The 25647-nt window shown below is 56.8% G+C and overlaps 7 protein-coding genes across 7 annotated transcripts; 4 read left to right on the top strand and 3 right to left on the bottom strand.

Annotated features, from left to right (window-relative positions):
* Window positions 1-75: 75 nt before the first annotated feature.
* IE81DRAFT_307116 (hypothetical protein) lies at window positions 76-1990 on the bottom strand (the record flags this gene model as incomplete). The annotated part of the gene is made up of 4 exons (XM_025512352.1): window positions 1366-1990; window positions 962-1089; window positions 625-737; window positions 76-390 (listed from the first exon to the last, which is right to left on the bottom strand). Coding segments are annotated over exons 1-4 (837 nt in total), but the record flags the coding sequence as incomplete, so codon positions are not given.
* A 1163-nt stretch (window positions 1991-3153) lies between these two features.
* On the bottom strand, window positions 3154-4730 carry IE81DRAFT_326951 (hypothetical protein). The gene is made up of 3 exons (XM_025514955.1): window positions 4288-4730; window positions 3910-4107; window positions 3154-3501 (listed from the first exon to the last, which is right to left on the bottom strand). Exons 1-3 carry the CDS (start codon window positions 4309-4311, stop codon window positions 3391-3393), a joined length of 333 nt encoding a protein of 110 aa, XP_025366185.1. The 5' UTR covers window positions 4312-4730; the 3' UTR covers window positions 3154-3390.
* A 559-nt stretch (window positions 4731-5289) lies between these two features.
* IE81DRAFT_57267 (hypothetical protein) lies at window positions 5290-8746 on the top strand. Its single transcript, XM_025517458.1, has 7 exons — window positions 5290-6359; window positions 6538-6649; window positions 6765-7322; window positions 7491-7931; window positions 8074-8185; window positions 8297-8362; window positions 8539-8746. Exons 1-7 carry the CDS (start codon window positions 5407-5409, stop codon window positions 8676-8678), a joined length of 2382 nt encoding a protein of 793 aa, XP_025366184.1. The 5' UTR covers window positions 5290-5406; the 3' UTR covers window positions 8679-8746.
* A 1098-nt stretch (window positions 8747-9844) lies between these two features.
* Window positions 9845-18518, bottom strand: IE81DRAFT_353746 (hypothetical protein; the record flags this gene model as incomplete). The annotated part of the gene is made up of 16 exons (XM_025516654.1): window positions 9845-9955; window positions 9990-13017; window positions 13191-13593; window positions 13823-14090; window positions 14448-14495; window positions 14586-14961; window positions 15044-15346; window positions 15421-15885; window positions 15976-16365; window positions 16442-16638; window positions 16729-16750; window positions 16819-17232; window positions 17302-17577; window positions 17640-17975; window positions 18049-18342; window positions 18415-18518. The coding sequence occupies 16 exons, from the start codon at window positions 18516-18518 to the stop codon at window positions 9845-9847; spliced, it is 7035 nt and encodes a 2344-aa protein (XP_025366183.1).
* A 2001-nt stretch (window positions 18519-20519) lies between these two features.
* IE81DRAFT_295469 (phosphoglycerate mutase-like protein) lies at window positions 20520-21644 on the top strand (the record flags this gene model as incomplete). Its single annotated transcript, XM_025512092.1, has 5 exons — window positions 20520-20573; window positions 20705-20924; window positions 21054-21176; window positions 21241-21386; window positions 21468-21644. 5 exons carry the CDS (start codon window positions 20520-20522, stop codon window positions 21642-21644), a joined length of 720 nt encoding a protein of 239 aa, XP_025366182.1.
* Window positions 21645-22548: 904 nt separating this feature from the next.
* Window positions 22549-23320, top strand: IE81DRAFT_57078 (hypothetical protein). Its single transcript, XM_025517457.1, has one exon. The coding sequence runs from the start codon at window positions 22638-22640 to the stop codon at window positions 23232-23234; it is 597 nt and encodes a 198-aa protein (XP_025366181.1). The 5' UTR covers window positions 22549-22637; the 3' UTR covers window positions 23235-23320.
* IE81DRAFT_326946 (hypothetical protein) lies at window positions 22961-25219 on the top strand. The gene is made up of 5 exons (XM_025514954.1): window positions 22961-23520; window positions 23602-23859; window positions 23977-24225; window positions 24340-24531; window positions 24687-25219. Exons 1-5 carry the CDS (start codon window positions 23407-23409, stop codon window positions 25188-25190), a joined length of 1317 nt encoding a protein of 438 aa, XP_025366180.1. The 5' UTR covers window positions 22961-23406; the 3' UTR covers window positions 25191-25219.
* Window positions 25220-25647: the final 428 nt, after the last annotated feature.

Here is a 25647-nt window from a genome sequence, read left to right as displayed (position 1 = left end):
AGAGAGAGAGAGAGAGAGAGAGAGAGAGAGAGAGAGAGAGAGAGAGAGAGAGAATGAGAAACTCACCTTTGCACAAGCTTCTCTCCAAGCTTTCTTTGCCTTTTCCCTTCCCTCCAGCACATCTCCATGGCACATGATGATCCTCTCAAACTCCCACGTGCTCACAGCTTGAGCGTCCTTTGCGAATTGTCTCCTCCTATCCGACGTGGAGCCTTGGCCTGACGCTGCTCCTGCTGACCACAAGAAGGATTGGTGAAAGGAGGAAGAAGGGACCATGTATTTTGAAAAGAAGGAGAGGAATGGGATCAAAGAGGTTGGGCGACCTGATGAGGTGTTGGAGTACTGCTCGTTGCACGGGAGATTGAAGATGAGATCCGCAGTGATGAGAGACTGACGAGCAGGGGCAAAGCAGAGCAGAGCAGAAGAAGGGGGGGGGGGGGGGGGGGGGGGCGAGGAAGGTGCGCAAGTATTCAGCTCAGCTCCTTTCTGCGCGCCTTTTTCTCCCCTCTTTTGTACAAAGGTCCATCGCACGTGTAGGTACAGCAGCATTGGCAGAAAGAAACACGCCCAAAGCACATGCTGCCCGACGCTTCTGCACATCACCAAGCGATCCCGAGGCCTCACCTTGGACTCGTGATGACAAAAGGCTACATCCTTGTTGGCAAAAGTGCTGAAATACCTGGCAGAGATGTCATCCTCGAAACCGTACCTTGTGTCTGGTGCATCCTTGCCGTACACTGCGAATGGGGGGGTTGGAAAGGGGGCGGTGTGGACGTCAAGACATGACTGGGACACGCATCCCGCGGCTCGTGATTGACTTGGCTAGCTGCGCTTGTGCGGCATCAGCATCGCCCGACGCTTCCGGGAGTCCCAAAAGAGGCAGCATGCATGCCCACACCTCCATCCCCATCCCCCATTCCCGCAGCTCGCAGCTCACAGCTCGCGCAAACACACCACTCACATCCATCCCACTTCACATCCGTCCTCTTCTTCTCCAATCCATCCACTCCGATCACTTTGGCTCCTGGATAAGCCATTGCGAAATCCTTGATGTACAGATGATGCACCACATCAGGCGCGATGATATATCTTTTTCCCACCCAAACAAGCACCCGAGCAAGGCGAGGCAAGCAAGCAAGTGAGGCGGGAAGGGGGAGCGGGAGCGGTATATTACGAGGGCGTCAGCATTGAAGAGAGATGGGGGGAGCCGCATACATGTTCCCCCTCCAAGCCCCCCCCCCACCCCCCCCCCCCCGGAGCGGTATATTACGAGGGCGTCAGCATTGAAGAGAGATGGGGGGAGCCGCATACATGTTCCCCCTCCAAGCCCCCCCCCCCCCCACTTGGCGCACAAAAAATACTCACTTGACCTCATTCCCAAGCTCCTCTATTCCTCGCTTCGTAACATCGTCCAAAGGCGTACTAGCCAATACCCAAACGCCTCCATCGCTCAACCTAGCAGCCGTGCTCCTACCCCCCACAGGAATGATGCCGAACCTGCTAAAAGGCGCCGAAAAGGTTCGTAGCGTGGCGTGAGGGGAGGAGAGTCGGGTGGTGGTGCTGGACATGCTCTCCGCTGCTGTGGATGTGGATGTCGAAGGATGAGCTTGCGCAGTGTTGGTGTTGGAGACCATCTGATCGCTCATCACCGGGTCGGGGTTGCGAGTGCGAGCGGTACGATTCTTTTCAGGCGGCAGACACTTCCTTGTTGTGAGCGGGGTGGATGCTTGGCTTGCGTGCGGGAGGAGGAGGAGGAGGAGGAGGAGGAGGAGGAGGAGGAGGCGAAGGATCACCCAAGGCGCGCGCGCCCTTGAAGTTTGGCTAACGTGCACCTGCACTCGTGACTCTGACTTCACCGCTAAGCAATTGTGGCTCAAAAGGCACGCTCTGACTGCGCCCTACAGCCCTACAGCTTTACTCGAGCGCTGGCACACGACACAAACAATCGTGAATCGTGAATAACATCGATCCCATTTCCCCCTCCCCGATCACAAAGCAAAGACGATTTGATGGACGGAGGGGAATGTTCAAATTCATGATTCTTTGTGATTTTCGTGATCGGGCGCGCGGGCGCGATTCGTGATTAGGAGCTACTGCTGTATGCAGGCAGTGTTGAGCAAATCGTGAATCTTGAATGTGAACGTGTATATCGAATACAAGGAAGCAAACATCGTACGATGAATGACACAGCATCCAGCCGAACCGACCGTCGGACCGCTGCTGATTGCGCACCGCGGTACACAATCGATTACAGCACATGTACCTATACCTACAGTATACAGTAGTCAAAAGTGTACCCATCTGCATATATATGCTTGCATATGCAAGATGGTGGAGGTGGGCGGGCTATCTATATATAGCTAGCTGCTTCAATTCAAATTGCTGCCTGGCTGCGCTGGCCTGAGCTGCACAGCAGCGCAATACACAGCTTGATTCGCATGAATATCACAGCTAGGGAATCAAGCTGAACCGAGGCTTCATTCAAGATTCACATTGCCCGCGCCCGCCTGACTTCAATCTCGAAAGTTGAATGACTACGCGAAGCTGAATGAATCAATCTGAACCAAAATGCTGCTGAGCACAAGCTTTTCAATCAGAATCGTTGATGAATCGTGACTCGTGAGTGAGTGCGTGTCGTAACCTCTACTGGCCGGAAAAAGTGAATGTCCAAATTCCAAGCGTTGCACGTATTACACTCAAACTCAGACTGCACACGCCATCTGCCCTGCCCTGCCCGCGCTTCGCGCGCTTCGCCTAGCTACTCCGCTTGCGTGACTAATTGCTTGCGATACCGCGCGCGCTCACCGCATCTCCCAGCTTCCCACTTCCCACTTCGTGCGGAGCGTGTCGCGTCCAATCCTCTTGACACATTCCACATTCACGATTGTTGTCGAATGGCCCATGCAAGCCAACGATCGCACACGTGACCCCCCACCCCCCTCCAAACGAACTTTTGGGGGTCGGGGGAATGGGGCGGGTGCTTTGTGAAATCGTTCAGTCTCAGCAGGGCTGCTGCTGCTGCTGCTTCTTATGCGATGCGTGAATATGAGAAACAAGGCCTGCCAGAAGGCAGGAAACCGGGACGGGTTGGATGAGGATGCCGCATTCTAATCCTCCCTCCCTCCCCCCCCACTCATCTCCCCCTCTCCTCCCCCCTCTTTGCTTTATCTCACATCATTCCAAGTCTCGAAGTTCGAATTGCTACCTTTTGCGCGTTTACATTTCATGCAGAATCCTACAACTCCAGGCTCGTACGCCCTCTGCTCTCCCTCTCTCAACCTCCCTCTCGCTCCCTCTCGCTCCCTCTCGCTCCCTCTCGCTCCCTCTCGCTATCACACCTTCCTTCACATCACCCCTCCACTCCTCCCGTCCAGCGCTGATCCCTCACCCTCACAAATCCTCCCGAGGCAGGACGATGGATTTGATAGCCAACGTCACATCCCCCACACTAGCACGCAAAGCTTTCTCAGCTGCTGCTCTAGAAATCCAAAGCTCGTTGACCTGAATGCGACAAGATTGTGGGGGGCGGGGGGATTAAGGAAGGGAGGCAGGGTCGAGTCAGCATGGGACCGGACCCGACTTGCTTCCCGCTTTCCCATGCTTGAGCCCTTTTCTTTTCCTCTTTTCGCATATCTGCATTTTGACTGGACTGGGCTGGATGCGGATGCGGATGCGGATGCGTTCGAGAAGCCCGCATGCAGGGCTGTTGATTTGACCAACTATTGGCGCATCTAATGAACGCTGAACGCTGAGCTCGAGCTCGGCAAGCCCTCGTCGTTGGCTTGCTGGTTGGCTCGCAGTGGCAGACCACCACCACCATTCATTCCCCCTTCCTCTGCATATACCTCCCCCCCCCCTCTCCCCATCTCCCCCCCTCCCTCTCACCGGCGCACATACGCATCAACTCACGATGAAATCCACATCATCCTTTTTCAACTTGATCGCATTTGTGCTGTTGCTACCGGCGGCGGCGGCGGCGGCGGTGGTGGTGGTGGCAGGAGGCGCATAGACAGCAGGTCTATCGAAACATATATCCCTCACATTCCTCTCCATCCTACCGCGTTCAAAAGTCCAGCCTGAATCGCCATCTGCCCATTCCTGAATCACCTGTTTTTGTTGCCGTCAAAGTGGAAAGGGGGGGGACGCGTGTGCCCCATCAGAATCCATACTAGCGGCGGCAACGTGGACCGAAGCGGATCACTGCAGCGTTTGGGCAGCCCCCCCTTGCTGTGCTGCAGTAGCGTGGTGCTGGTTATGCATGACCTTGCACACGCCCCATCAACTCACCTCGGGAGCTGGTCGACCTGTCATGACTTTTCCTTCGCTCTGTAGCGTGTCCTCCCTCCTTTCAGCTGTGTTGCAACCTGGATGACAAAGACAAAGCGAGCAGGAAATTCGAGCAAGATGCTCTTGCTTCGCTCCTCTTTGAATCCCCCGTGCAGTGAGACAGATGGCTCAAAAGGGGCCTCCCCTTTGGCTGCTTTCGATTGTGAAGTTGGACGCTTTCAAGAGGGGAAAAGAAGTCGCGCGTTTGTGTTGGGAGGGAGGGGATGTTCGAAAGCCCATTCGTAGGCGCCAGCCACACTCGGACTCGTGACTTTTTTCCCCCTCTGATTCGCTTATCTTCTCTCTCTCTCTCCCCCGTTTGCCCTTGAATTTGCTGCTGCTGCTGCTTGATGCGGTAAGTTGGTAGAGTCGAGTCGACTCGGATCGACTCGATTCTCGGACTCTTTGACTGGATTGGCATTCAAAATTGGGGCGCGCGCGATGAGGTCGTGAGAATAATAAAATAAACGTTCATAGCAGCAGCGTGCAGGCTTAATTCAAATCCAGACTCATGCGCGGCCGTTAATTGAGTTCAGGAACGCGCCCGCCGCCGCCGCCGCCGCCGCCTCCGCCCCGGCCGGCCAAGGCACACCACATATACGCAGTCACAGCGCTCACGTGACTGATGTTCGATTCAATTCTCGGATGGTTGGCTGTGCTGCGACCACCACCCCCGCAGGCGCTCGAAGGAGCTGTGCTGCTCATCTTAATTGCCAGCACATGCTGCAGCACTCGCTCGCACACGACCCCACGACCCCACGACCCACGACTCGACAGCTCACAGCTCAACGCTCTTTGGCTTTGATCATCTTTGCACCCCTCTCCTCCTCTCCCCCCTCCTCTTGACATTCTCAGCGCTTGGCCCGAAAAGGTGCTGCAGAGTTGGGCGTAGCATCGCACGTACAAAGCTTTCCTCATTCTCGTTGATGGGCGCGGGGGCAAGGACTTGGACTTGACATTCCCACCTGCAGCGTCTAAGCTCGAGGGGGGTGGGGGGGGCGAAAACATACGCATCACATCGCTGAGGAGAACAAAGCACTCTATACACACAGGCCCTCCTCTGCCGCGCACGTATCGAGCATGGCGCCAACAGGCACGTACAAACAGGGCGGGGCAAACGGAGAGGGGGAACATGCTAGCCAGTCAAGTGTTCCGGCAGCAGCGGCAGCAGCGGCAGCAGCGGCAGCAGCCGCCGCCGCCCCCGCCTTCGTTCCCGCTTCAACCTCCAGCGCCCCTCCCCCTTCATCACGCCAACGCGCCACATCCAGCGGCTCACAGCTCAGCACACCCACCCCCTCTCGTCCGACCAAAAGGAAGAAGAAACGCTTCATCTCATTGCCAGGAGGCGGCAAAGCACTAAGCGCCTTTGGCATCTCTCTGATCGCCTTTACGATCCAGACGGAACTGGCGCAGTACGTCCAATCAGGTCTATCCTATCGAAAACCATTCCTGTGCCTCTTTATCGGTCACAGCTCCTTTTTGCTCCTGCTACCCATTCATCTGCTCTATCTGCGCATCCGGTATCCCGGAACGACGTTGGGCAAACACTACGAGATCATAGCTGCTAATCTGAATTGGCAACTCAGCAGTTCGCAAAGGGAAGAAGAGGCGCCGGAACATTTGACCAGGGTGGCTAGAAGGGTCAGGAGCAGGCTCAGCTCCACTTGGAGCAGATCCAGATCTCAACTGTTGCTCGCAAGCACCAGCAACACTCTCGACGCTGCACGCGCCGACGAGTCGCAGTTGGATCCACCTACGCATCGAACCAGCTTCGGCTCGAGCAGGACAGCGAGCTCGAGCATGGACGAGAGGAGAGCGGAGAGGAATGAGGGAGGGGAGGGAGAGGAGGAGGAGGGGGAGGGAGAGGAGGAGGAGTCGGAGCAGTTGGGGGCGCGAATAGGCAAACAGAGGAGCGGTAGAGGGCCTCCGGAGCTGCAGAGTGCGCTGGAGAAAGCTTTTGGATTCGATATTTTGGCTCTCATCAAATTGTTCTTCATACTCACCATCGGCATCACCGTTCCTGCTCTCAGTTGGTGAGTTTGCGCGCACACATACAGAGAGAGCGAGCTGGAGGGAGGGCGCGAGGGAGGGAGAGAGAGCACGCCCGCGACTCTAGATTTGGTGGGGCTCATGATTCAGCAAGACTAAGCGCATGCTCTTGCTTCCCTTAATGTGCTGCTGCTGCTGCTGCTGCTGGTGGTGAACGCACAGGTACTCCGCAGTTCCCCTCACCACCATGGCGGATGTGACGACGATCTACAACACCTACGCAGTCTGGGCGCTCGTCTTTTCCATCTACTTTCTCGGCGAGAAATGGGAGCGCGTGAGTATATGCTGTGCCCGACTGCGAAAGTTGCACCTCCTCTAACGACGCTTGTAATGTTTCGACTCCGGCTACCCGGGTGACGCCATTCCGCGATCGGCTTTGCTTGATGCAGAGAAAGGTGCTGGCTGTGTTGCTGGCGGTGGGAGGTGTGGTGCTGGTAGCTTATGGAGGAGCAGAACACCGACGAAGGCCTAGAGAAGCCGATCCGATGTTCAGCCACGCTGCCTCCACTTCGGACGTGGCATCTTCGCACCTGCCTATGCTGCTTCGTCGATCATTATTGCCTCATCGATCTGGCTTGGACATCGATGTGGAAAGATCCCCTTCAGACACCTCGCCAAGCCCCGCGCCGGCGCCGACGCCCAATCCGAACGGCTCAAATCCCCTGCTAGGTGCGATCTTGAGCTTTGTAGGAGCAGTGACCATGGCAGGTTACGAAATGGCCTTTGCGCTGCTAGGCAAATTGCCGGACGAGAAGGCGCAGAGGGAAAGGTATGCGGGTGCTGCTGCTGCTGCTGGGGGCCGCAGAGCTGGTAGAGGTGGAGGTGTGAGGAGACCTACGAGCTATCGTGCGGCCCAGCTGGGGAATCCTTATGTGACGTCAGAGACGAGGACGTTGAGGGCGGAGGAAGAGGGATTGTTGCAGGACGATGCGCAGGAGAGCGAGCGGGTTGAGCTGGAGGAGGAAGAGCGACAAGCGCGAGGTCGAGAGCGGGGGGCTGTGGAGGGAAAGAGTGGACGAAATGAGGAGGAGAGGCAGGCTGACGAATGGACGAGCGAGCGGCAAGAGGAGGAGGAGGAGGAGGAAGAAGAAGAAGAAGAGGAATCATCCAGCGAGACGGAAGCGTATAGGAGTTCGGACGACGAAGAAGAAGTAGGCAGAGGCTCTACTCGTTTAGGAAGGGCTAAAGGCGGCTCTTATAGGTCTGTTGCTGCTGCTGCTTCTTCGCGCGCAGAGGGAGCGGGGGCGGGGGCCAGAGCGAGTCGGATCTTGCCAAAGACGAACAGACCATCAGCTCGGAGCGTGTTCGAGCCCCATCTCGCCGATTCGGGCAATTCATCAAGACTGACGACGGTGGGGGCACAACGAGAAGGAAGTGCGGAGCAGAGACGGAGAGGCAAAGAGACGAGCAGCAGCGGTGCTGGCAAGAGCAGAGGAGGTGGTGGGCAAGACACAGAGGAGCATTGGATGCCTCCTCCTTTACCGTTCGGACTCCACTCTAACCTCATGACGTCCGGCATCGGTCTCGTCACGCTCCTCACGCTCTGGATAGGTCTCGTGAGTCGACCGCACCTTGCCTGCTTTTGGCGCCCCTGCCCGACTCAGGAAGACGTTGCAATCCAAGAATACTCATCACCATCTGAACTTCCTCTGATGACGCGCACGTCCCTCCCTTTTTACGTCCGCTTGTGCTGCCTAGCCTATCGCGCACCTCTTGGGTTGGGAAACGTTCGAGCTTCCAAGCAACTGGACGACGGTGCTTTGTATTGCGGGCGTGGCGGGCATGGGAATCATTTTCAATGGTTGTTTTAGTCAGTACATTTCTTTGCCCCCCATCCCCCCCTCTCGCCGCTTCAGACGCCAACAGACTGACGACCCCTTTTGCCATGATTGTGTAATGCTTCCCTCCCCCTCTTGTGCAGTGCTGCTACTTTCCCTCTGGGGACCCGTGCTTGCTAGCGTCTCTTGCTTACTTACAACCGTCCTCGGTAAGTGCGCGCGTCTTCTTTTTGCGCCTAGGTACGCGCTTTCTCTACAGACCCAGCTGACTTGCCAAAAAAACATTTTCCTTCTTTCCCCCCCCCCTCCTCCTCTCCAATTTGTTTGCTTTTCCCGGGCCCCTCCTCTTCCTTTCCCGCGCCGCACGCACGCCCGCTCCTGCAAGTGTTCTTTGCGGACATTGCACTGGGACACGAATTCAAGTGGATAAGTCTGCTGGGATGCGCTACGATTGCCGCGGGGTTCGCGGTGCTCGTATCGGCCGATTCTGCACCTGCACCTGCACCCGCTGCTGCCTCTCATTGAAACGCTAAAACCGCACATACTCCTCACTCGGACAATCGCTGAATGGATTGCATTTGCGCGCTTGAAAGAGATTCTCATTTCTTTTTGTGAGGGTGGAGAGAATGTGGGCGATTTAGTAAAAGAGTAGTCGGAAAGAGCGAGAAGCGGCAATGGTTTTCTTTTGGCCAAAGAGCGAGGGATCGAGAAAGCTTCTTTGGTATCTTGCCGCAGGGCCAACGTGCGATTCGTTTACGAGCCGGGTGAGGCGGGCCCCTCCTGGCATGCATTGTGTCTCTCGCCATGTGCAGGACGCGTAGGTACGGGCGGGGTCGAGAGAGAAGGTAGGGGAAGCGTGTCGATGTGGCGCCCTCAAAGTCATCAGTATGGAAAGGGAGCACCAGGGACCAGAAGTACGGGGCCGTGGACCTCGTTATGCATGCGCTCGCGAGGGAGGCGAGCGAGGTTCGATGCGGGCGCGGGCGCGGGCGTGGGCCTTTCAGCCCCGGCCCTGGCCCTGACCTCTGTGCCAGCAGCGCCTTCGCCCTCAAATCCTACCGGTCGAGCAGCTAATTGATGCTCTGCAAGACTAGCAGAGACCGGCTGAATCGCAGAGTTGCGCCGATTTTGCCAAGCTGTCATCTTTCTGCTCAGCGCCTTGAAGACTGGTCTGCCGAACATCAGGCCCGCCGAAGCTCCGAACAATCCAACATAGGTCCAGGCGATTTTGGACTCCTTCTTGTTCTTCTTCTTCAACTTCCGCACCTTTTCGGCCTCCTCATCAGCTGCATGTCGAGTTTGATCTGCTTGCGCTCCGGCTGCGTCTCGGCGCGTTACAAAGAATGTCCTTGCACTATGACCATCGATTCGACGTTGGGCTGCGTCTGGTGGTGCGCTCCAACGTGCATCTGAACCATTTGACCCTTTCGCCAGCACACTTCTTTTTGCTATCGCGACGTGTCGATCGTTTGCTTGCGGCACTTGTTCTGGGCGACGTGCACGTGTAATGGGCTCGCGCGGAAGATGGTTCAGCACAGGTTGGGCCCCGGCCTCGACTCTGAACGCGTGCTGCTCGCGAAGCGGTGGCAGTATGTTTGCAATGGCTTGGCGCGTACGATCATGAACAAATCGAGGTAAACCCCATCGACGAGTTCGCATCTGCCTCTCTGCTTCGTGGGGAGAAATTGGCATCACAGGCGTGACTGTTGGGCAACGGCGAGCTTTCCAAGCGCAGATTCGAGACCATAGGGCTCTACCTCTTTGTCCGGTGAAGCCGAGATAAAGCGCGAGAGCTGCCGTTGCTGCACCCAGAGGATAAACGGCAGTGCGACTGACATTGTTGATCGTGTCTATCATGTGATTGTGTCGCTCAACTTCTCGATCGTGGTGTCGCGCCTCAGCCGCTACTATTTCTGCGTCGGCATTGGCTTTCGAGCCAGCTTCTTCGCCTTGCTGAGGCTGTGTCGTGGGTGCGACGTCGGACTGCTGCCGTCGATGGAGCGCAGAATTAGGAGCAGCGGCTTGGCGCTGTATGGAGGAAGAGGGAAGCGAGCGCGGCGGCATCAGCGCCTCAGGTGCCAGAGGCACCATCCGCACGTTGGCTTCGCGCGATCCTGGCACATGGTGCGGCTGGAAATATGCATTGGACGGCGGACGCTCGATGGGCATCACGCTCGTCGTCATGCGTCTCCGCTGACGTCGAAGCCGCTCCACGAGCCCTGGTGCGGCTTCTCGGAGCGCGTCTATGCCTTTTGCTGCTTTGAGAGAACCCATCCCAATCAAAACACCGGCGCCCACCCCACCCACTGCGGTCGTGCTCCAGAAAGCAGCAGGATGCTGCTCGGCTACGTTGAGAAGCGAATCTGGCTTTTCAAGTGACCTGTCGTGAGCTGTGCCTGAGCCGGTTGGCGCGGTCTGATCGCCGCGACGCAGTAATCGAACATCCTTTTCGAGATCGACGGCGGGCTTTCGAAGACCAAATGACGTCTTTTTGCCTGATGGAAGATCTGCAGTGGAGCCGCTACTCGAAACAGTAGATCGACGCTGGAGAGGCAAGGCCGAGTGTGGGCGAGGCGGTGCCGTCCTCTCAGGCAGCGTGACCAACAGCCGCGGAATTTGATTGCGCTGTCCTGCCTGCGGGGCAAACAGCGCACCGGGCGGCGGGTGCTCCACAGGCATCACATCGGCGCTCATCCGATTCTTCTGCCGTACAGCTGCTCGCGTCCAACGCTGAGCGCCTCGATAAAGCTTGGTGAGGCCGTAGCCACCAAAAATCGTGGCGGCGGCGGCTCCGACCGAGACTAGCGCGTAATCGAGCTTATCATCGCCAAAATGCTTCTTCCTGGCGGGCTCCTCACTGGTGGGAGGCTGCAAACGTTGCTTCTGGTAGTCCGCATCCTCGCGGCGCACAAGTAGGTTCTTGTAACGGACGCTTCCAGCCCTTTCTGCAATCTCGTCTAAATTTCGACGAGGGAGATGCACTCGTGGTCCCGCTAGAGGGTGACGCACCATCTCTAGAACGTGTGCAATAGGTGTCACTTCGGCCGTGCCCTTCCAGCGCCTCAATTTGGCGCGCAGAGTCTTGACACCTGCAGGAAGACGCTTGATTCCGTGATAGAGTCCAAAGGCACCTCCTACAGCACCAGAGATAGCGGTCGTTAAGATAGCAGCTTTCTTGAAGGCATCCTTCTCGAAGACTTTTTGGTCTTGAGCCTGTCTTCGATGTGCAGCATCTGGTAGCGGGCCCTTTGAGAGATTGTGTGCACCGACTTCATAAGTGCCGAATCTGGGCGCGTTGCCCGATGCGGGTGCCGAATTTCTCTTGCTGAGCCTGGGTGTGGACGACCCATCGATCGAGCGGCGTACACTGTCGCCGCGTTCGTCAGCGGCGGGGCTAGAATTTGACTGGGACCGCACAGAAGACGTGGCGGACATTTTCGCTCTCATGGTCGTGCGAGCTTTGGCAGCACGGCTCCAAGTTCCCCATTGAGCGTGCAACTTTTTGCCCAGGATGAGTGTCGCAATAGTTCCAGCTGTGCCAAAAACCAGACCGCCATACACCATAGCATGTTTGCGAGCTCGCTCCGCCGCGGACTTATGCGCAGCTTGCTTTTCAGCGGCGGTCGGCACAGGACGGTCTGCGCGCAAATCAGGCGTCTGCCTGCGTTTAATTGTCGAGTCTAGCTGACGGTTCCTCTTTGGCAAGAGAACAGTCTGATCCTTCCGACTCTCGTTGCCTGACCTTGGGCTGCTGAGCGCAGTCGTGAGCTGAACATCGCGGCGATGCGGATCATTTAGGCGCGGGGAAGCATCTCCTCCCTGTGGCAGAACGTGATGCACTTTCGCGGAAGCTGTCCTGGAGAACCTGTTCCTTAGCCACTTCGCGAGGAAGAAGCTGCCAGCTCCCACCGCTGCCACACCAATAGCGCCGCCGACACCAGCGAGGCCTTTGCCTAGCTCCTTTGACGTGAGGTGGTAGTCGTTCGATGGATGTGCGAAATCGTCTCCATTCGCATCTCGAGTGGCGAGGGACTGGGCTTCGCGTGCTGCGGGCGTGCTAGAGCGAGAAGCGCCTGTCGCAGCCAAAATGTCTGACTCGATGTACCGCCGTGCGCTTCCAAAGGCTGCATCTCCCTGGCGACGATGCAGGTGATCGGGCGCGATTCCGAGCGAAGAGCTTCGAGTCGTTTCGTGCGCTTGGCTCGAAGTGGAGGGGCCAGCGTCACCACGCAACTTGTGGTTCCGCACGAGCTGTGGCGGTGATTCTGGAGAAGCCAACTCGATTTCAGGCGCCGCGAAGCTATGCTGCTCATTGCGAGCTGGTGGATGATGTCCATCACGCAGTCCGGCAAACGAGGCGCTGTGGGTCATGGACCGGCTCGGTGCTGCCAATTGGGCACCGCCTTGCGATGTGCTCCTGCTGAGAGTGCGGTACTCGGGGGTGCTGAGCGCGTGCGATGGGACGTCGTTGGACTGGCCCGATCTTGAGAGAGCGTCGAAGCTCGTGGAGCGCTCGACAGGGCTGTGCGACAAAGCATCAGGGCCAGAAGAAGCATGATCAGGACCGGCGTTGATGGCAAGCCTCTCAGCGTTCCTAGTACCACCACCAAGGCAATTGACGCAGCTTTCCTTCATTCTGCGCAAAGCCGCCATGATCTGCTCGTGTCGATTTCCTGCATAGTGCCCAAGCAGTCCTCCTGCCACCAACGCACCCATAGATGCAAATGCCAATGACATGAGCTCTCTTTGTTTTTTCTCATCTTCCTTACTTTCGCCAGGATACGAGAGGCGCTTCTCCAATGAAGTAAAGGATCCATGTAGCTTTGGAGAAAGCTCGGTAATGGACCTGCTGGGATACCCTCGCCTAATTAGGGTCGTAGCGAAAGACGACAATGCGCGACGGCGAGGATGATCGAAGCGTAGCGCTGCACCCTCAACGATGCTCGATGCCCTCGAGAGCTCTCGTTCCAACGGCGTGCTCGAGTCTGCGGATGATGTGCTACTTGGGCTGGAAGGGCTCTCAGGAGAGTGGTCTACCATACCAGACTGCCTTCCACGCCAGCGATCTGAGTCTGTTCGAGACGCAGATGCTCCATGCTGCTCCGGATGAAGCAAAGAAGTCCGGCGGGGTGGCGCTTGCCCTCGACCGTGACGCAGTCCTCGAAGGTATGTTGACGGCAGACCGCCAGGAATGTCTCCGAGCATGTCAGAATCTCGAAGAGAGCCGGCGTGCGCGTAGTAAGCGGGTTGATAACCCCAAGCCAGGTTGATTCCGTCCGACAGGCCCTCTCTATAACCAAGACCGCGTCTAGGAGGACCTGATCCTGCCATTCTTTGGAATCCGCGAGTGGCGTCAGTAGTGTGTTGCATTGTGTGTTCTTCAGCACCGCGTCGTTGCTCGCCCAGATGAGGGGCTCTTTGAGATCCCGACGTCGGGAATCTGGATGCAGGTCTCGAAGAACGCGCTGCATTCAGCTCGTCGAGGGAATTTGACTCTCTAGCCGGATGGCTAAGGGTGTGTTCTGGTGTCAATGCTCGATGACCACCGTCGCGAACAGTCGATGGCGAGTCCGAGGTGGGCCTTCGTGCCCGACTCGAAGAGCCGGAATTACCTTGTCGTGCGACTAAGCGTTCAGGAGAGGTGTCCTCAAGAATCGCTGGCAACCTACTTGGCGAATTCGAGAGCATCGCTGGACTGTGGATATTCTCAGCACCAGCTGCTGTCCCGGTATTGGGTTCTAGATGCTCCATACTTTCTCGGCGACGGTCGGAGAATGGAGTGATGTGCTCCGACGCGTCCGAAGGACTTGTGACCTGCTGATGGTTCCCACTGATGGCCTTTCGCGCAAAGTGATATCCTGTCGCTCCGCCAGCCACGCCGACACCTAGGCCCAGTCCAAACTCTTCGCCGGAAGATAAGTCTCGTGCTGCCAAAGGCTGCTTCAACGCCGATCGCCTCACTAAATTAGATGTAGCCGGAGCCATGAGATCTCGACGTCGTGGTCCGTCGAAATGTGCCGGCATGGGTGGAATGGAAACATTGGAGTCCGAGCTCGATGGAGCCGGACTCGAGGGATGCAACTCCGCACCGCGCCCTTGTCCACCGGACGGGCGAAGTGCAAATTCTTGAGGCGCACTGGGTCTAGGAAGACGCGATGCTGGTCGTGCTGCCCTGAGATTGGTCAACTCGACGCTACCGGGTCCGCGGTCAGGCGACCGGCGAGGCTCTCTTCGGGACCTCCCAGACATCAGTATGCCACGTTCAATTCCACGATAGCGCTCGATGGCACGCACTCCGGCCGGAGTGACCTCACCAGCATAGGCGTTCTCGAAATTGTAAAGCTGCCGAGAGACGCTCGGTTGTCGACGAGGTTCAGGCACGTGTGGCAGGAGAGGCGTTTGTCCCCTCGAGGGAGAAGCCTCTATGCGCACAGGGGTCGCCCGACGAGCAGTCTTGGCCAGCCTTGCAAGGCCAGCTCTAATGCCTAGAGCTCCAGCAGCACCAGCGCCAAGCCCAAGTACGAAGCCAATGCCTGCTTTGGCATTACCAGAGATGGAATCCCAACCTCCTTTCTTACGAGATTTTTCAGCAGGTGTGGACTGACGAACCTCTAGATGGTCCGTCTTTGTCTGGAGATCCCGGCGCTGCAGTCGTCGCGTTGCCGGACCTGACGAAGGCCCGCCATCACTTTGAGCGTCATCGTGATCGAAGAAGTTTCTTCGCTCGATGGAGGGTTTGGCTGCACTGATTCGCTCTTGCAAGCTGTTGCGCTCGTCGTGTGCCTCCGCTGGCGATGCGCGAAGGTTGCTTCAAAAAAAAGCAGCACCAAAAGGGTCGCAAGCGTCAGAAAGAAAGTTCATATTCTTAGGTACACCGTCGCCGTGCTTACAAGGCTAAGTTGCGACGATCGAGCTTCGAGCTATCTGTGTCTGTAGTCAAGCTTCGGATGGGCGTCTCCCCTCGTTCTGGGATCGAGAGATTGGCTGATGACCTTTTGAAGATGGCTGGTGCATAAGGGGCAGGAAGCGGCTTGAAGTCTGTACCACGCCCTTCTGCGCCTGAAAGAGTAACACCTCTGGGTTTGCTTTTGTTCTTGAATGGTGCAGAAAAGAATCGACCGATGCCCTTCAGGCCGCCCGATCGCCACTTTGCTGCTAACGCAGCGAGTCCGGCAGCACCTCCCAGTCCTCCGCTGAGCATGAACGATTAGAAGGTTGCGTAAGCGATTGGGATACGTCCGCACAAGCTTCGCGTGACCCAACTCACAGAAGACCTGCTGTGGCTCCCCAACTCCAGTCCTTGCCCTTGCCGCTGGAAGGGGGAGCGCGGCCGCGCGAGAAGCTTCCTCCACCGACCGCAGTAGCGCTTCCACCACCTCGAAACCCCCCGCCGCCACCACCTCGGAAACCCCCGCCACCACCACCGCCATGCCCACCGCCACCGCCACCGCCACCTCCGCCTTTGCGACGCTCGAGGATGGCAGTGGTCTCATTGGCTGAATCTTCAGCACGAGAAATTTTAGATGCTTCGTGGTCTAAAGAAATGTGCTCTTCAGATCGTTTGAAGTGATGAGGGGCCCGAGAAGCCCGTTCAGGATCGAAATGATGCCTCGGAGAGTTGCTACCAGACCTCCTCGTTCCTGCGCCTCCAAATTTCATGAGTGCGGTTCGCAATTTTCTGCCACCATAATACACCCCACCAAACAGCACGGCGAGGCCTCCGAGGCCTCCACTGCAGGTGCCAGCGCCCGCAGGGAAAAAGCAGAGGAGATCAGATGGGTTGCAAGATCGATAGAGTCCCTGAACGCAGGCATTGACTCACAGAATACCGCCCAGGGCTGCACCACTAATACCCTTTGACTTTTTGCCTGACGAGTGTGCGCCGCTAGAGCCGCTGCGCGCCGCGTTGCCACCTGCAAAGGCCCCACCACCAGGCACTGCTGTGATCGGACCCCCTCTTCCCGAGGCCGCTCCACCTCCGCTGTGGCCCCCACCTCCACCACCGTGACCACCTCCACCACCCCCTTTGCGTCTTTCTAGAACGATTAACCCCTCCTCCGCACTGGTTGGGGCAGTGCTCTCAAAGTCTCGCCTAGCGATCTTTGCGTAGCGCATTGAGTTCGAAAACGGCCTGGAGAACATTCCAAGGAGGCTGTGGCGGTACCCAAACGCTCCGCCCAGCACGCCAGCGCCCGCTCCCACGCCAAGGGAACTGTACCAAATCGAAGTCCAAATTTCCTGTCAGCAGCGAATTCAAAGTCCTCGAGGCGATGTCGAGCAGCACTTACATGAGAGCAGCATTGCGTGCCGTCTTGTGGCGCGAAGTGCTGTTAGGAGCTGGTGCAGCGTTGTTGCCGTTGACGCGATTATTGTAGGCCGAGTCGTCATCATCGGGTCGTTTGTGTCTGAAATGCATCGGTGAACGTTTGCGCAACGTTGTTTCGTCCCAAGCATCGCGCAAAGCGCTCTCGGCCCGCTTGGAAATCTTGACGTATCGAAAGGGATTGGTGAACAAATGTGAAGCGAGCGACGAGAGACTGCGGCGGAAGCCGATTGCTCCTGTCAACACACTTACACCAGTCGCTGCTCCAAGCGAGCTGGACAAAGTGCAAGATGGCATCAGCGCTGAGGTAGAAAGTATGCGTGAACGCACGCCCGCACTCACACCAAAGCAGCGTTTCGGACCTTGTGACGGTGTGAGGAGCTGCTTGGTGGGTCTGCTCCCGTAGCAGCTTGATCTTTCCTCTTCTTCTTTTTCGGCGGCTTGAACTTGATCCTGCCCTTGCGAGCTTCCAAAATTTGTACGTCGAAGCTGCCATCAAGTGCGTCCCGTTTGCGCAGCTCCTCTATTGCGGCAATCTGTGAGTCCCGATCGCGCGAGACTGGAACGGTGAAGGCCGTCTCCCCTGATGTGTCCCTAGCATCGAGGTCACGGGACTTGACCATCCCTGGCATGGATGCCTCTTCTCGACGTCGCACAGCAGTCAAACCTTTGGTCTGCTTCAATTGGTCAGCCAGCTTCTTGAGGCCATAGACAAAGCCGGCTAAACCGACGCTTGCCGTTGCTCCCCCGGCTCCCCTGGTCGCGCGAAGCGCTGTCAGAAGTGAGAACAGCGGAAAAGGTTGGGTGATGTGCGTGCAAACTTACAAGAGCCACTTTTGTTTAGTCGTCAGTGAACCTTTCTTCTTCTTCTTTTTGTTGCTTGGCATCGGCACGAATCGTCCCGCATCGAGAGACTCGTCGTGTTCAGTTCGTCGACTGACCACCGTGTCCGTGTCTGGAGATAGCTCATCCTCGATACCGCGTTTGGCGCGGACATGAGTGAATTCGTGCACACCTGCCTTCTTCAAGGCCGACTCTTCCTGCTTCGTCTGAACTCCGTTGATGATTGCTTCCGTAGCGAGCATTGCACCCAGAGTCGCTCTGACCGCAAGGACAGTGGTCAGTGGCGGTGAACCTGGCCGTGCCACACATTTAGGACTCACAAAGCCGGCAGCACCACTTTTTGCAGCGTCGAAGTGATCCTATCCGAGAGACCATTTTGCTTCTTCTGACCCTTCTTGTCGGTTTGATTGACCGTGTGCAGAAGTTGTTGGGACGCGAGATCTCTGCGAGTCAAGACAGCATGCATCTGCTGTATGTCACGAGGCAACACGCGAGAGATGGGCGTGAAAGTGGGCGTCGTCTCTATCTTTTGCTTGAACAGAGGTCCAACCCGTGGACGCTTTGTGAATTTGTTCAGAGCGAAACTCAGTCCGGAGACCTTTTTACCGAGTACGTGAGCCGTAGCTCCGCCCAGTAGACCGGCGCCAGCGAGAGAGCTGCAACGTTTGAGCAAAGAGGACCCAAGGGTAAGCGAAAGCTGTGGCAGCATGCTCCTCCATTTACACTTACCCTGCAGCTACTCCAGCAATTTGACCCGCGTTCAGGCCATCTTTCTTTTTGCGCGGCGGCGCGACCACTTGAAAGGCGTGACGCTTTGGCCATGGTTTGCTGTGTAGCGTAACTGGATCATTGCTGGGATACACGTATCGCTTGACAAGCTCCACGTCAACAGAGTGCGACCGCTGCTGCTCGTATCGAGTCGTGCTCGCAGCATTTCCGGATGGCCTTTGGAAACTCGACGAGGAAGGATTCTGCTGCTGCGCCTCATTCTCAGGCTCCTCGGACGCAGTATGTACAGCACGACTGTAAGGATGGAGTAGGAGGTGAGCGGCACGCTTCGAGAACGTTGCTGAACTCTTTGGGTGATCCACTAACTTTTCTCTTTTGGTGATCCGGTCGCCCAGCTCGATGTAAGGCACTGGCGCAGCCGAGGCGTGCACAAGCAGCAGCAGGAGCGAGACCAGCACAGCGGGCCTCATCCTCCCGCCCGATGCCCGTCCGCGGGAAAGCGAGAGAGACTTCTAGTGAAGAATGACGAAATGAGTACAGAATGTCAACAGACCAGCTGTGAAAAGTCGAAAAATAGTCTTTCAGCGAGCGAAGACCAGCTTCGTTCGGAGGGGAGAAGGATGATTATCGTGAACCACGCAGTGACAAGAAGGAGCGTCATGGAGCAGCGGGAGGCGGCGCATCTCCTTTGCGCAAGATGGGCTCGCCTTATGAAGCGCTTCACTTACATTGGCCACCAACAGCTCGCGTGGGCCTTGCGCTGACTGACTGCCGAGATTTGACCGGATTAGGCGCAGACACTGAGATGGCGTGAGCTTGCCGCCACTCGAATGATGCACCAGGGCCGCAAGGCGCAAGGGCAAGCACCCAGATTGACAATGAGTGGCAACGAGGCACGGTCACGGGGTTCGCGATCGAGCTTGGGCAGCTAGCCTTTGAGTAAGCTGTTTGTCCCTCCTCCTCATTGGACCCATGGGCTCTGCGAACCAAGTGGATGGTGAATTCTCTTCAAGCCGGTGGCCGACCTATTCATCACTGTCCTCTCGCCACCCCGTTCGCTGCATACACAACTTGTTTTGGTGGGTGACAGTGCCGCATGGCCGGTCATCGCCTAGTTTTGTCAGGGACAAGTCACGGGATAGCCCGGTATCTGCGCATCCGCCTGCGGGCAAGCTCGGTGCGGGCTCTGCGTTCAACGACAGCATAGCAAATGACCCTGGCGTTCGTCGCCGCCACAGCAACTTTGCTTGAGTCATTTGAAGGCCTAAAGCAGTGAAGGCGTTTGCCAAGCAGTCAATGGCCAGCAGGTAGGTCTCGCCTACTTGCGTTGCAGCGCCATTGCGCGGCCGCAGCTTTGCGCTTCATTGATGATCTCAAGAGACTTGCGCTCATCTCCTCCCATTTGCCGCCCATGCGTTGGCCGCCTCGCAACAAACGGCGACTGACTTGAGAAATGCATCAAGATGAGCGAGCGCAGGACACTTTTCGCTCGCTCCCGCACTTGTTCCTGGATGGATGTGACAAGAAGCTGAACTTCCCTTGCCGCATGCATGCTTCAATCGGAAAACCCGATTTCGCCATTGCTGCACTGCAGTCCTCTTCCCAAATCGCGAGACAGACCGAAAGGAGCGAGACATCTTTCATCCAGCGTCTTGCAGGTGCTCCTGGCTCGTTCCAGGAGCTTGGTCTTCTTGATGCTCATCTTCAGCACACGCTTGACCCATAAGCTTTGTCCGAAACATCTTTGATGCGTTGTATGCGCGCGGCATCTCCTTTCTTCTCGATGGCGTGCGCCGTAATTAATTACTGGGATTTGCGGCCGTCTTCACTCGTGACTGATGCTCTTGCTCCGTCACGCCGCCTTGGCACGTGGTGTGTGGATGCAGATGCTGAGAAGTCAAGTCGAGTTGCAAAATCACTATTCGGCCAAGAGCGAGAGCTCCATAAAAAGGCTCTCTTTGATAATACACATGCCCTCGTTCATCTGCAGCGGAATATTCTCGACGACCCATGCCTCGTGCAGTAAAAAGCACGAGAATCCTAGAACCTAAGCAGCGCGCGCACGGACGCTTCGCGCCAGCATCGCCAAGTTGGCCGGCTAGCTCGCAGGACGTACGCTGATGGACGGGGCACAGCAGGCACGATGCTGCTCAAGCTCGCGCGGAGTTTGGGGGGCGAGATCCCAACGTAACGCCGCGCGCGTGTGGGAGGGTGTACAGCATGTATGCAACATCGATGAGAACGTTGCTATACATTCACTCGCGACTGTGACTCGTGACTCTAATCGTGGGCGTGTATCACGAAGCTAGACGACGGCCTTCTCCAATCATCATCATCCTCCTACTTGTGGCAGACATTCAGTATTGCAAGTCAAAGTGGCGCAGCTCACTCCACCACGCCCCCCTAAATACCTGACAAGTTTAGACCAATCTCACGTCTCGTGTCAAGCCTCTAGAGCATAGATCAAGAAGATGGCACCAAACTCTCGCATCTTGATCTGTCGACATTCTCAAGCCGAGCACAATGTGAGTGAAGACTTGGACTGCTTCCGACGTGCTAGGCTGTGGTGGTGGTGGTGGTGGTGGTGCTGCTGCTGCTCAACAGCAACTGCATGCTGACTTTGGCTTTGCACGCAACACGATCATCGTCGTCACAGGTTGACCTGGACTACAGCATTCCTGACGCACCCTTGACCAGTCTGGGAAAGAAGCAGTCCGCCACGCTTCCTTCTTTCACAGCTGCAGAGCAAAGCCAGGTAGACGTCGTTCTCTCCAGTGGGCTCAAGAGGACTTTGCAGAGCACCAAGCTAGGCTGGGGTCCCGCCATCGAGCGTCTAGGTGGTTTGAAGAAGGTCATCGTTCTGCCCCAACTGCAAGGTGAGCTCAGAGCTGATCGCGTGCAGACGTTGCATCGACCACGACTCAAGAAGTGTCGGGGCATCCAAGCTGCGGGACTTGTGCAGGCTGATTCGACAGCTGACGATCTCACTGAATTGAATCTGGCAGAATGCAACGACTTTCCCTGCGACACTGGATCTCCGCGCGAGGTGCTCGAGCGCGACCCAGAGTTCAGTGGCTTTGACCTCTCCAACCTGACGCCCGACTGGACCAGCAAACAGGGCTTCTGGGGTGAGCAGTTGCATTGCGGTTGCAGCATCGGATAGCACTGATGCTGATAGCGTCGGCCTCATAGCGCCCGACCCCCAATCGATCGCGCTGCGAGCTCAGTGGGTCAGACAATTTATCCGATCTCGTCCGGAAAAGACGATTCTGCTTGTAGGACATGGAGACATCATCAGACAGATCACAGCCACTGCTTCTGGAGGACCTAGCACCTACGTGCGTGACGAATCACCTGCACGCCTTCTGAGCGGGGTTCAATTGTGCTGAGTCTTCTTCCCCTCGATTTGATCGCTGCAGCAATGGAAGAACGCAGAAGTACGAGCGTATACTTTTGACCCAGCCACAGCGGGCGCGCAAGAATGCTTCCTTCGACCCGAGGGAGAGGTAGCGGTCGCTGGCGGCTACGCGCCAACGAGCACGGAAGCAGACATTGTGCAGGGACCAGGCGCCGCCGCTGCAGGAGGTCCAAGGTGAGCGCTTACACGCAGCTGTGCTCGCTGTACTCCTTGCTGACGCACCTCGTCCGCAAAGCCTTCCAAGCTTGGGAGGTGGGGACGATTTCAGCTTCGGGGACGTGGTGAACGATGCAGGAACGCGAGCTCTGGCGGAGATGGAGGAGCGCGTCAAGACGAAGTGAGTGCGATCTAGAGCTTTCATGTCGGGTGCACAATTAGAGATTAACGCGGCCCGCATGCTACGTCCGCTCCAGAGCTAGCGCGGTGCAATCGCAGACTAATGAGTTGCAAGAGCTCGAGGCTAGACTGGCAGCTGCGGAACGCAAGGCGGCGGAGGTGAGCAGGCACCAGCGAACTTCCGGACGGAGGAGCACCGTACTGATCATGCTGTTCACGTTGTCGCAGCTCGAGGCTCGAGGTGTGCACCACTAGACAAAAATGGTAATGGCGGTCATCCGTCGACGAACCGTCTTCTTTTGCATTCAGATTGGTCTTTTAGAGCGGCTTTCCAAGATTTTTGACTAATCGAAAACACTTGACAATGTCATGTCTAGGTGTGAGACAAACTTCGACATGGGACCTCGCCCTCCTTGGCTTGGACGACGATCAGTGAGCTCGGTGTGCGAGAAAGGGACAGATGGTGAAGCAGCAGATTCGCGTCCGCCGCAATGAGACCGCCACCTTTAGTGCTTTTGAGGGGCGCTGCCTGGTCGACTGCGCCCTGGAGGGCAGGCGTTGCCGCTCGCGAGGGCGAGGCTTATGAGTTGTTTCGATGCTCAAAGTCCAGCTGTCCCGTCCCGCCTACGGCTTTTCGCGACGCCAAGAGCATCTGACCCATCCCTGCATGGGTGACTGGTCACCCCACCCCAGCTCATCTTCTTTCTCGCACTGCGCATCACCAGACTACTCTTGACGAGTCCGATTGGGAGGGGCGGGGGAAAAGAAGCACTGGTTGTGGATTGTCACGCGTGCGAAGGGAAGCGAAGCGGCGTGTGTCCTGATTCTGCCCAGCATGCGCATCTTCATCGCGCCCATGCTTATCTTCTTGTGCGGGATCGGCGAGCCGCGTGGCATTCTGCTTGTTCGCCACTCTGCCATGGCGCTCTACGTAGCCCATGCACGGTGGCGATTTGGAAGGACGCACGCGCCTCGGCCATCAGGCCTCGCTCTGGACATTTCAATCGCCACCGCCAGGCAGTATAGCCTGCCCCCTTCCCCCCCCCCCCCAGAAGGCTTGCTGCACGCTGGCCAACGGTGTGGGAGCACCAAGCAACCGTCCAAAGTACCGTACGGGCTCGAGGGCATACAACAGGAGCGGGGGCGCATGATGGATATCAAGAATTGTCGAGTGGCGAGGGGCGCTTCTGTTTGTGGTCGCAGTGCTTCGATCCAATTCATTGGAGGCCGGTGGCGCTCATTTCGTGAGCACATTTCGTATATAACATCTCCCCCACCCTCCCGTCGCGATCGTCGCAGCACATTGCCCAACAACACACCCCGGACGAGATTGACATCTCGAAGAGGGAGGAGAGACACTTTCATCCGCAAGCATCTTTCTTTCTGCCCCTCGTCCTTTGCCCCCTTCCAATCTCGGCAACAGCTTTCCTGAAGAAGGTGGAAGCTGCTGAAGCATCAAAAGCTTTCACCGCGCTCTCTTCGCTTTGGTGAATAGTAGGAGATTTTTGAATGAACACCGGAAAACGCATGCCATTCAGTGGGTGGATCGTTGGGCCAGCATTGCAGCTCCGCTCCGACGCTTGACGGGGGGAGGTCTTGTAGATATGAAGTCATTATCGATCCGCGCGGTGCTCTTCGCACTCTACGTAGGCTCTGCTATGGCCAAGACTACCCAAGGACCGTCCTTTTCAAAGATGGGAAGGGAAGTAAGCGCTCAGGTACGTCGTCGCTGCAGAGCGTAGACTGCTCTCGCTCTCGCCTTGGCTCAGTCAGCTTTGATGCTCCCGTCTCTGGAGCAGAATGCAGCTCTCGCAGGTATATCAAGGCATCACAAGGACGTCTCGATGCTTCTGCGCCGAGTGCAGCTCAAACCGGTCCTCACGATCAATCAGTATCGTCCTTTGGCCGACGATGAGATCACTTTTGCAAAGGATGCTTTTGACCACGTACCCGAGCACATGAAGCACACTATTGCTGCACAAAAGACGATCATCAGGGAGCAAATCAATCGGGCTCGGCAAAGGCCTGGACAAGACAAGTACATCCAGTCTTACCATGTGAGGCAAGAGTGGGTTGGGGCCCAGTCTGTCCGTCGCTTCGTAGCTAGACGTGCAAATGTGGGGGGGCTTTTGGCACGTACGCTGAGGTGACTGCTTTCAATCTCTTTGCCCCAGGTCATCAAATCGTGGCACAGACCTCGACCTGATGGGCCCTCGGTCATTCTGGGACAAGGAAAGCACGCTTCGGGCAAAAAGTACGACGGTGCCACCGTCATTCCCTGGCAGCACAATAAAAAGGCCGAAATACACTTTGACAGCAGGATAGAGTATGGCGATCCAGAGAGTATGCCTCTAGAGCAAAAGGTCATGAAGACGGCCATTCATGATCACTTGCAGTGGCACGACAAGGTGAAGCACTACAAGGTGAGTCGACGCTGCTTCCTCCCACCACGCGTATCATCGAAGCAACTTCTCGGTTTCATTTGACAAATCATCTCGATATGGTAACCGCAACCCTTCGTTGTGGATGCAAAAAAGGTGCACGATACCTTTGCGGACAGTGGTCGTACGGGCAGGCGCATTCCCACTCTCAGAGGCACTGCCTACGATGCTCAACACAACGAGATCAAGGGTCACGAAGTCGTTCCGATATTGAAGCAGCACTGGCCCACGCAAACCTTGGACAACGCGGCCAGCGACGCATCGAGCACACGGCAAAGGACGAATCAAGTGAGTGTTTGGAACAGATCCCCGCCACCACCCCACCCATCATCAACCTCCCCCGCGAAATCATTTTTGGCCCCCCCCTCCGCTCCCCTTTATCAAGCTGCCCCCCCTTCTCACCATGCAAACCTTCACGTGACCCTCACGCTGATGGGCCTCAGAGACCCGTCACACTTCGCAGTAAAGCGACAGCCGCAACGGTGCTTCCCAGCCTTCGAGGAGCCTCGGGCGCTTCGAAAAGTCCAAAACGCTTGACTGGACGCGAAGCGCGAGAAAGGCTTTGGAGGAATGTTGGTCGGATGAATGAAGAGGCTCGAGAAAAGGTCAAGGCGGAATTGGAGCGTAGCAGACTTGCTTGGCAAAAGTCCCTGTCCCTGGCACGCGCAACTCCTCCTCTCGAAACTTTGAGCCGTTCGGAGTCGAGCAAGTCGAGCGCGGACAGTCTTTCTAGGAGCAGCCACCGCTCTTGGGAAAGCTCGACTTCCAGTGGACCTGCTGCCTCTTCTTCGGATAAGGAGACCTTCAGCGCCGCGACGCATTCTGCAGATGAGAGCGTCAAGGGGACCAAGAGACCAGCTCGGAGCGAGTCGAACGGTGAGGGTGATGATGAAGCAGAGTCAAAGAGCCCTACGAAAAAGGGAGCTGGCGCAAACGATGTGGATTGAATGATACGCGTCGCTTTGCTTTGGTGCCGGGAAGTGGGGGGGGGGGGGGGGGGGAGGGCAAAAAGGCAAGGCGTACGTCAAGTGAAGCCTTTTGATTGTCATGCTCGCGCTTGCAACCTCAAGAGCAGTGAAGAACCGAAGAAAAGAGAGCATTTGCTCTTCTCTGCTCTGCTCTCCGACTACAAAACCTCGCGGGCAAACCTCAATCGAATGCTCGTACAGCCCAAGATTCTCGGTATCGCCAAGTCGAGGTGAACAGCGATCAAGTTCTGTCTTGCACGACCGGAAGTCGGTGGGAGATTGAGCTGCGATGCGTGGACATGCGGGCCTGAATGAGCCCGAGTATAATTCAAAATGTCATGATGCGAGTGTCGAAAAGATCTATCGATGCGTGCGTGCCACGTCAGGCACCAGAATTGGGAAAGTCGCTGCAGCGAAGGTGGTGCTCGGGGGGGGG

The sequence above is a fragment of the Ceraceosorus guamensis genome (genome assembly GCF_003144195.1).
Source record: "Ceraceosorus guamensis strain MCA 4658 unplaced genomic scaffold IE81scaffold_154, whole genome shotgun sequence".
Taxonomy (NCBI): domain Eukaryota; kingdom Fungi; phylum Basidiomycota; class Exobasidiomycetes; order Ceraceosorales; family Ceraceosoraceae; genus Ceraceosorus; species Ceraceosorus guamensis.
Note: the sequence above shows the minus strand (reverse complement) of the source record. Positions and strands in the feature narration are given on the sequence as shown.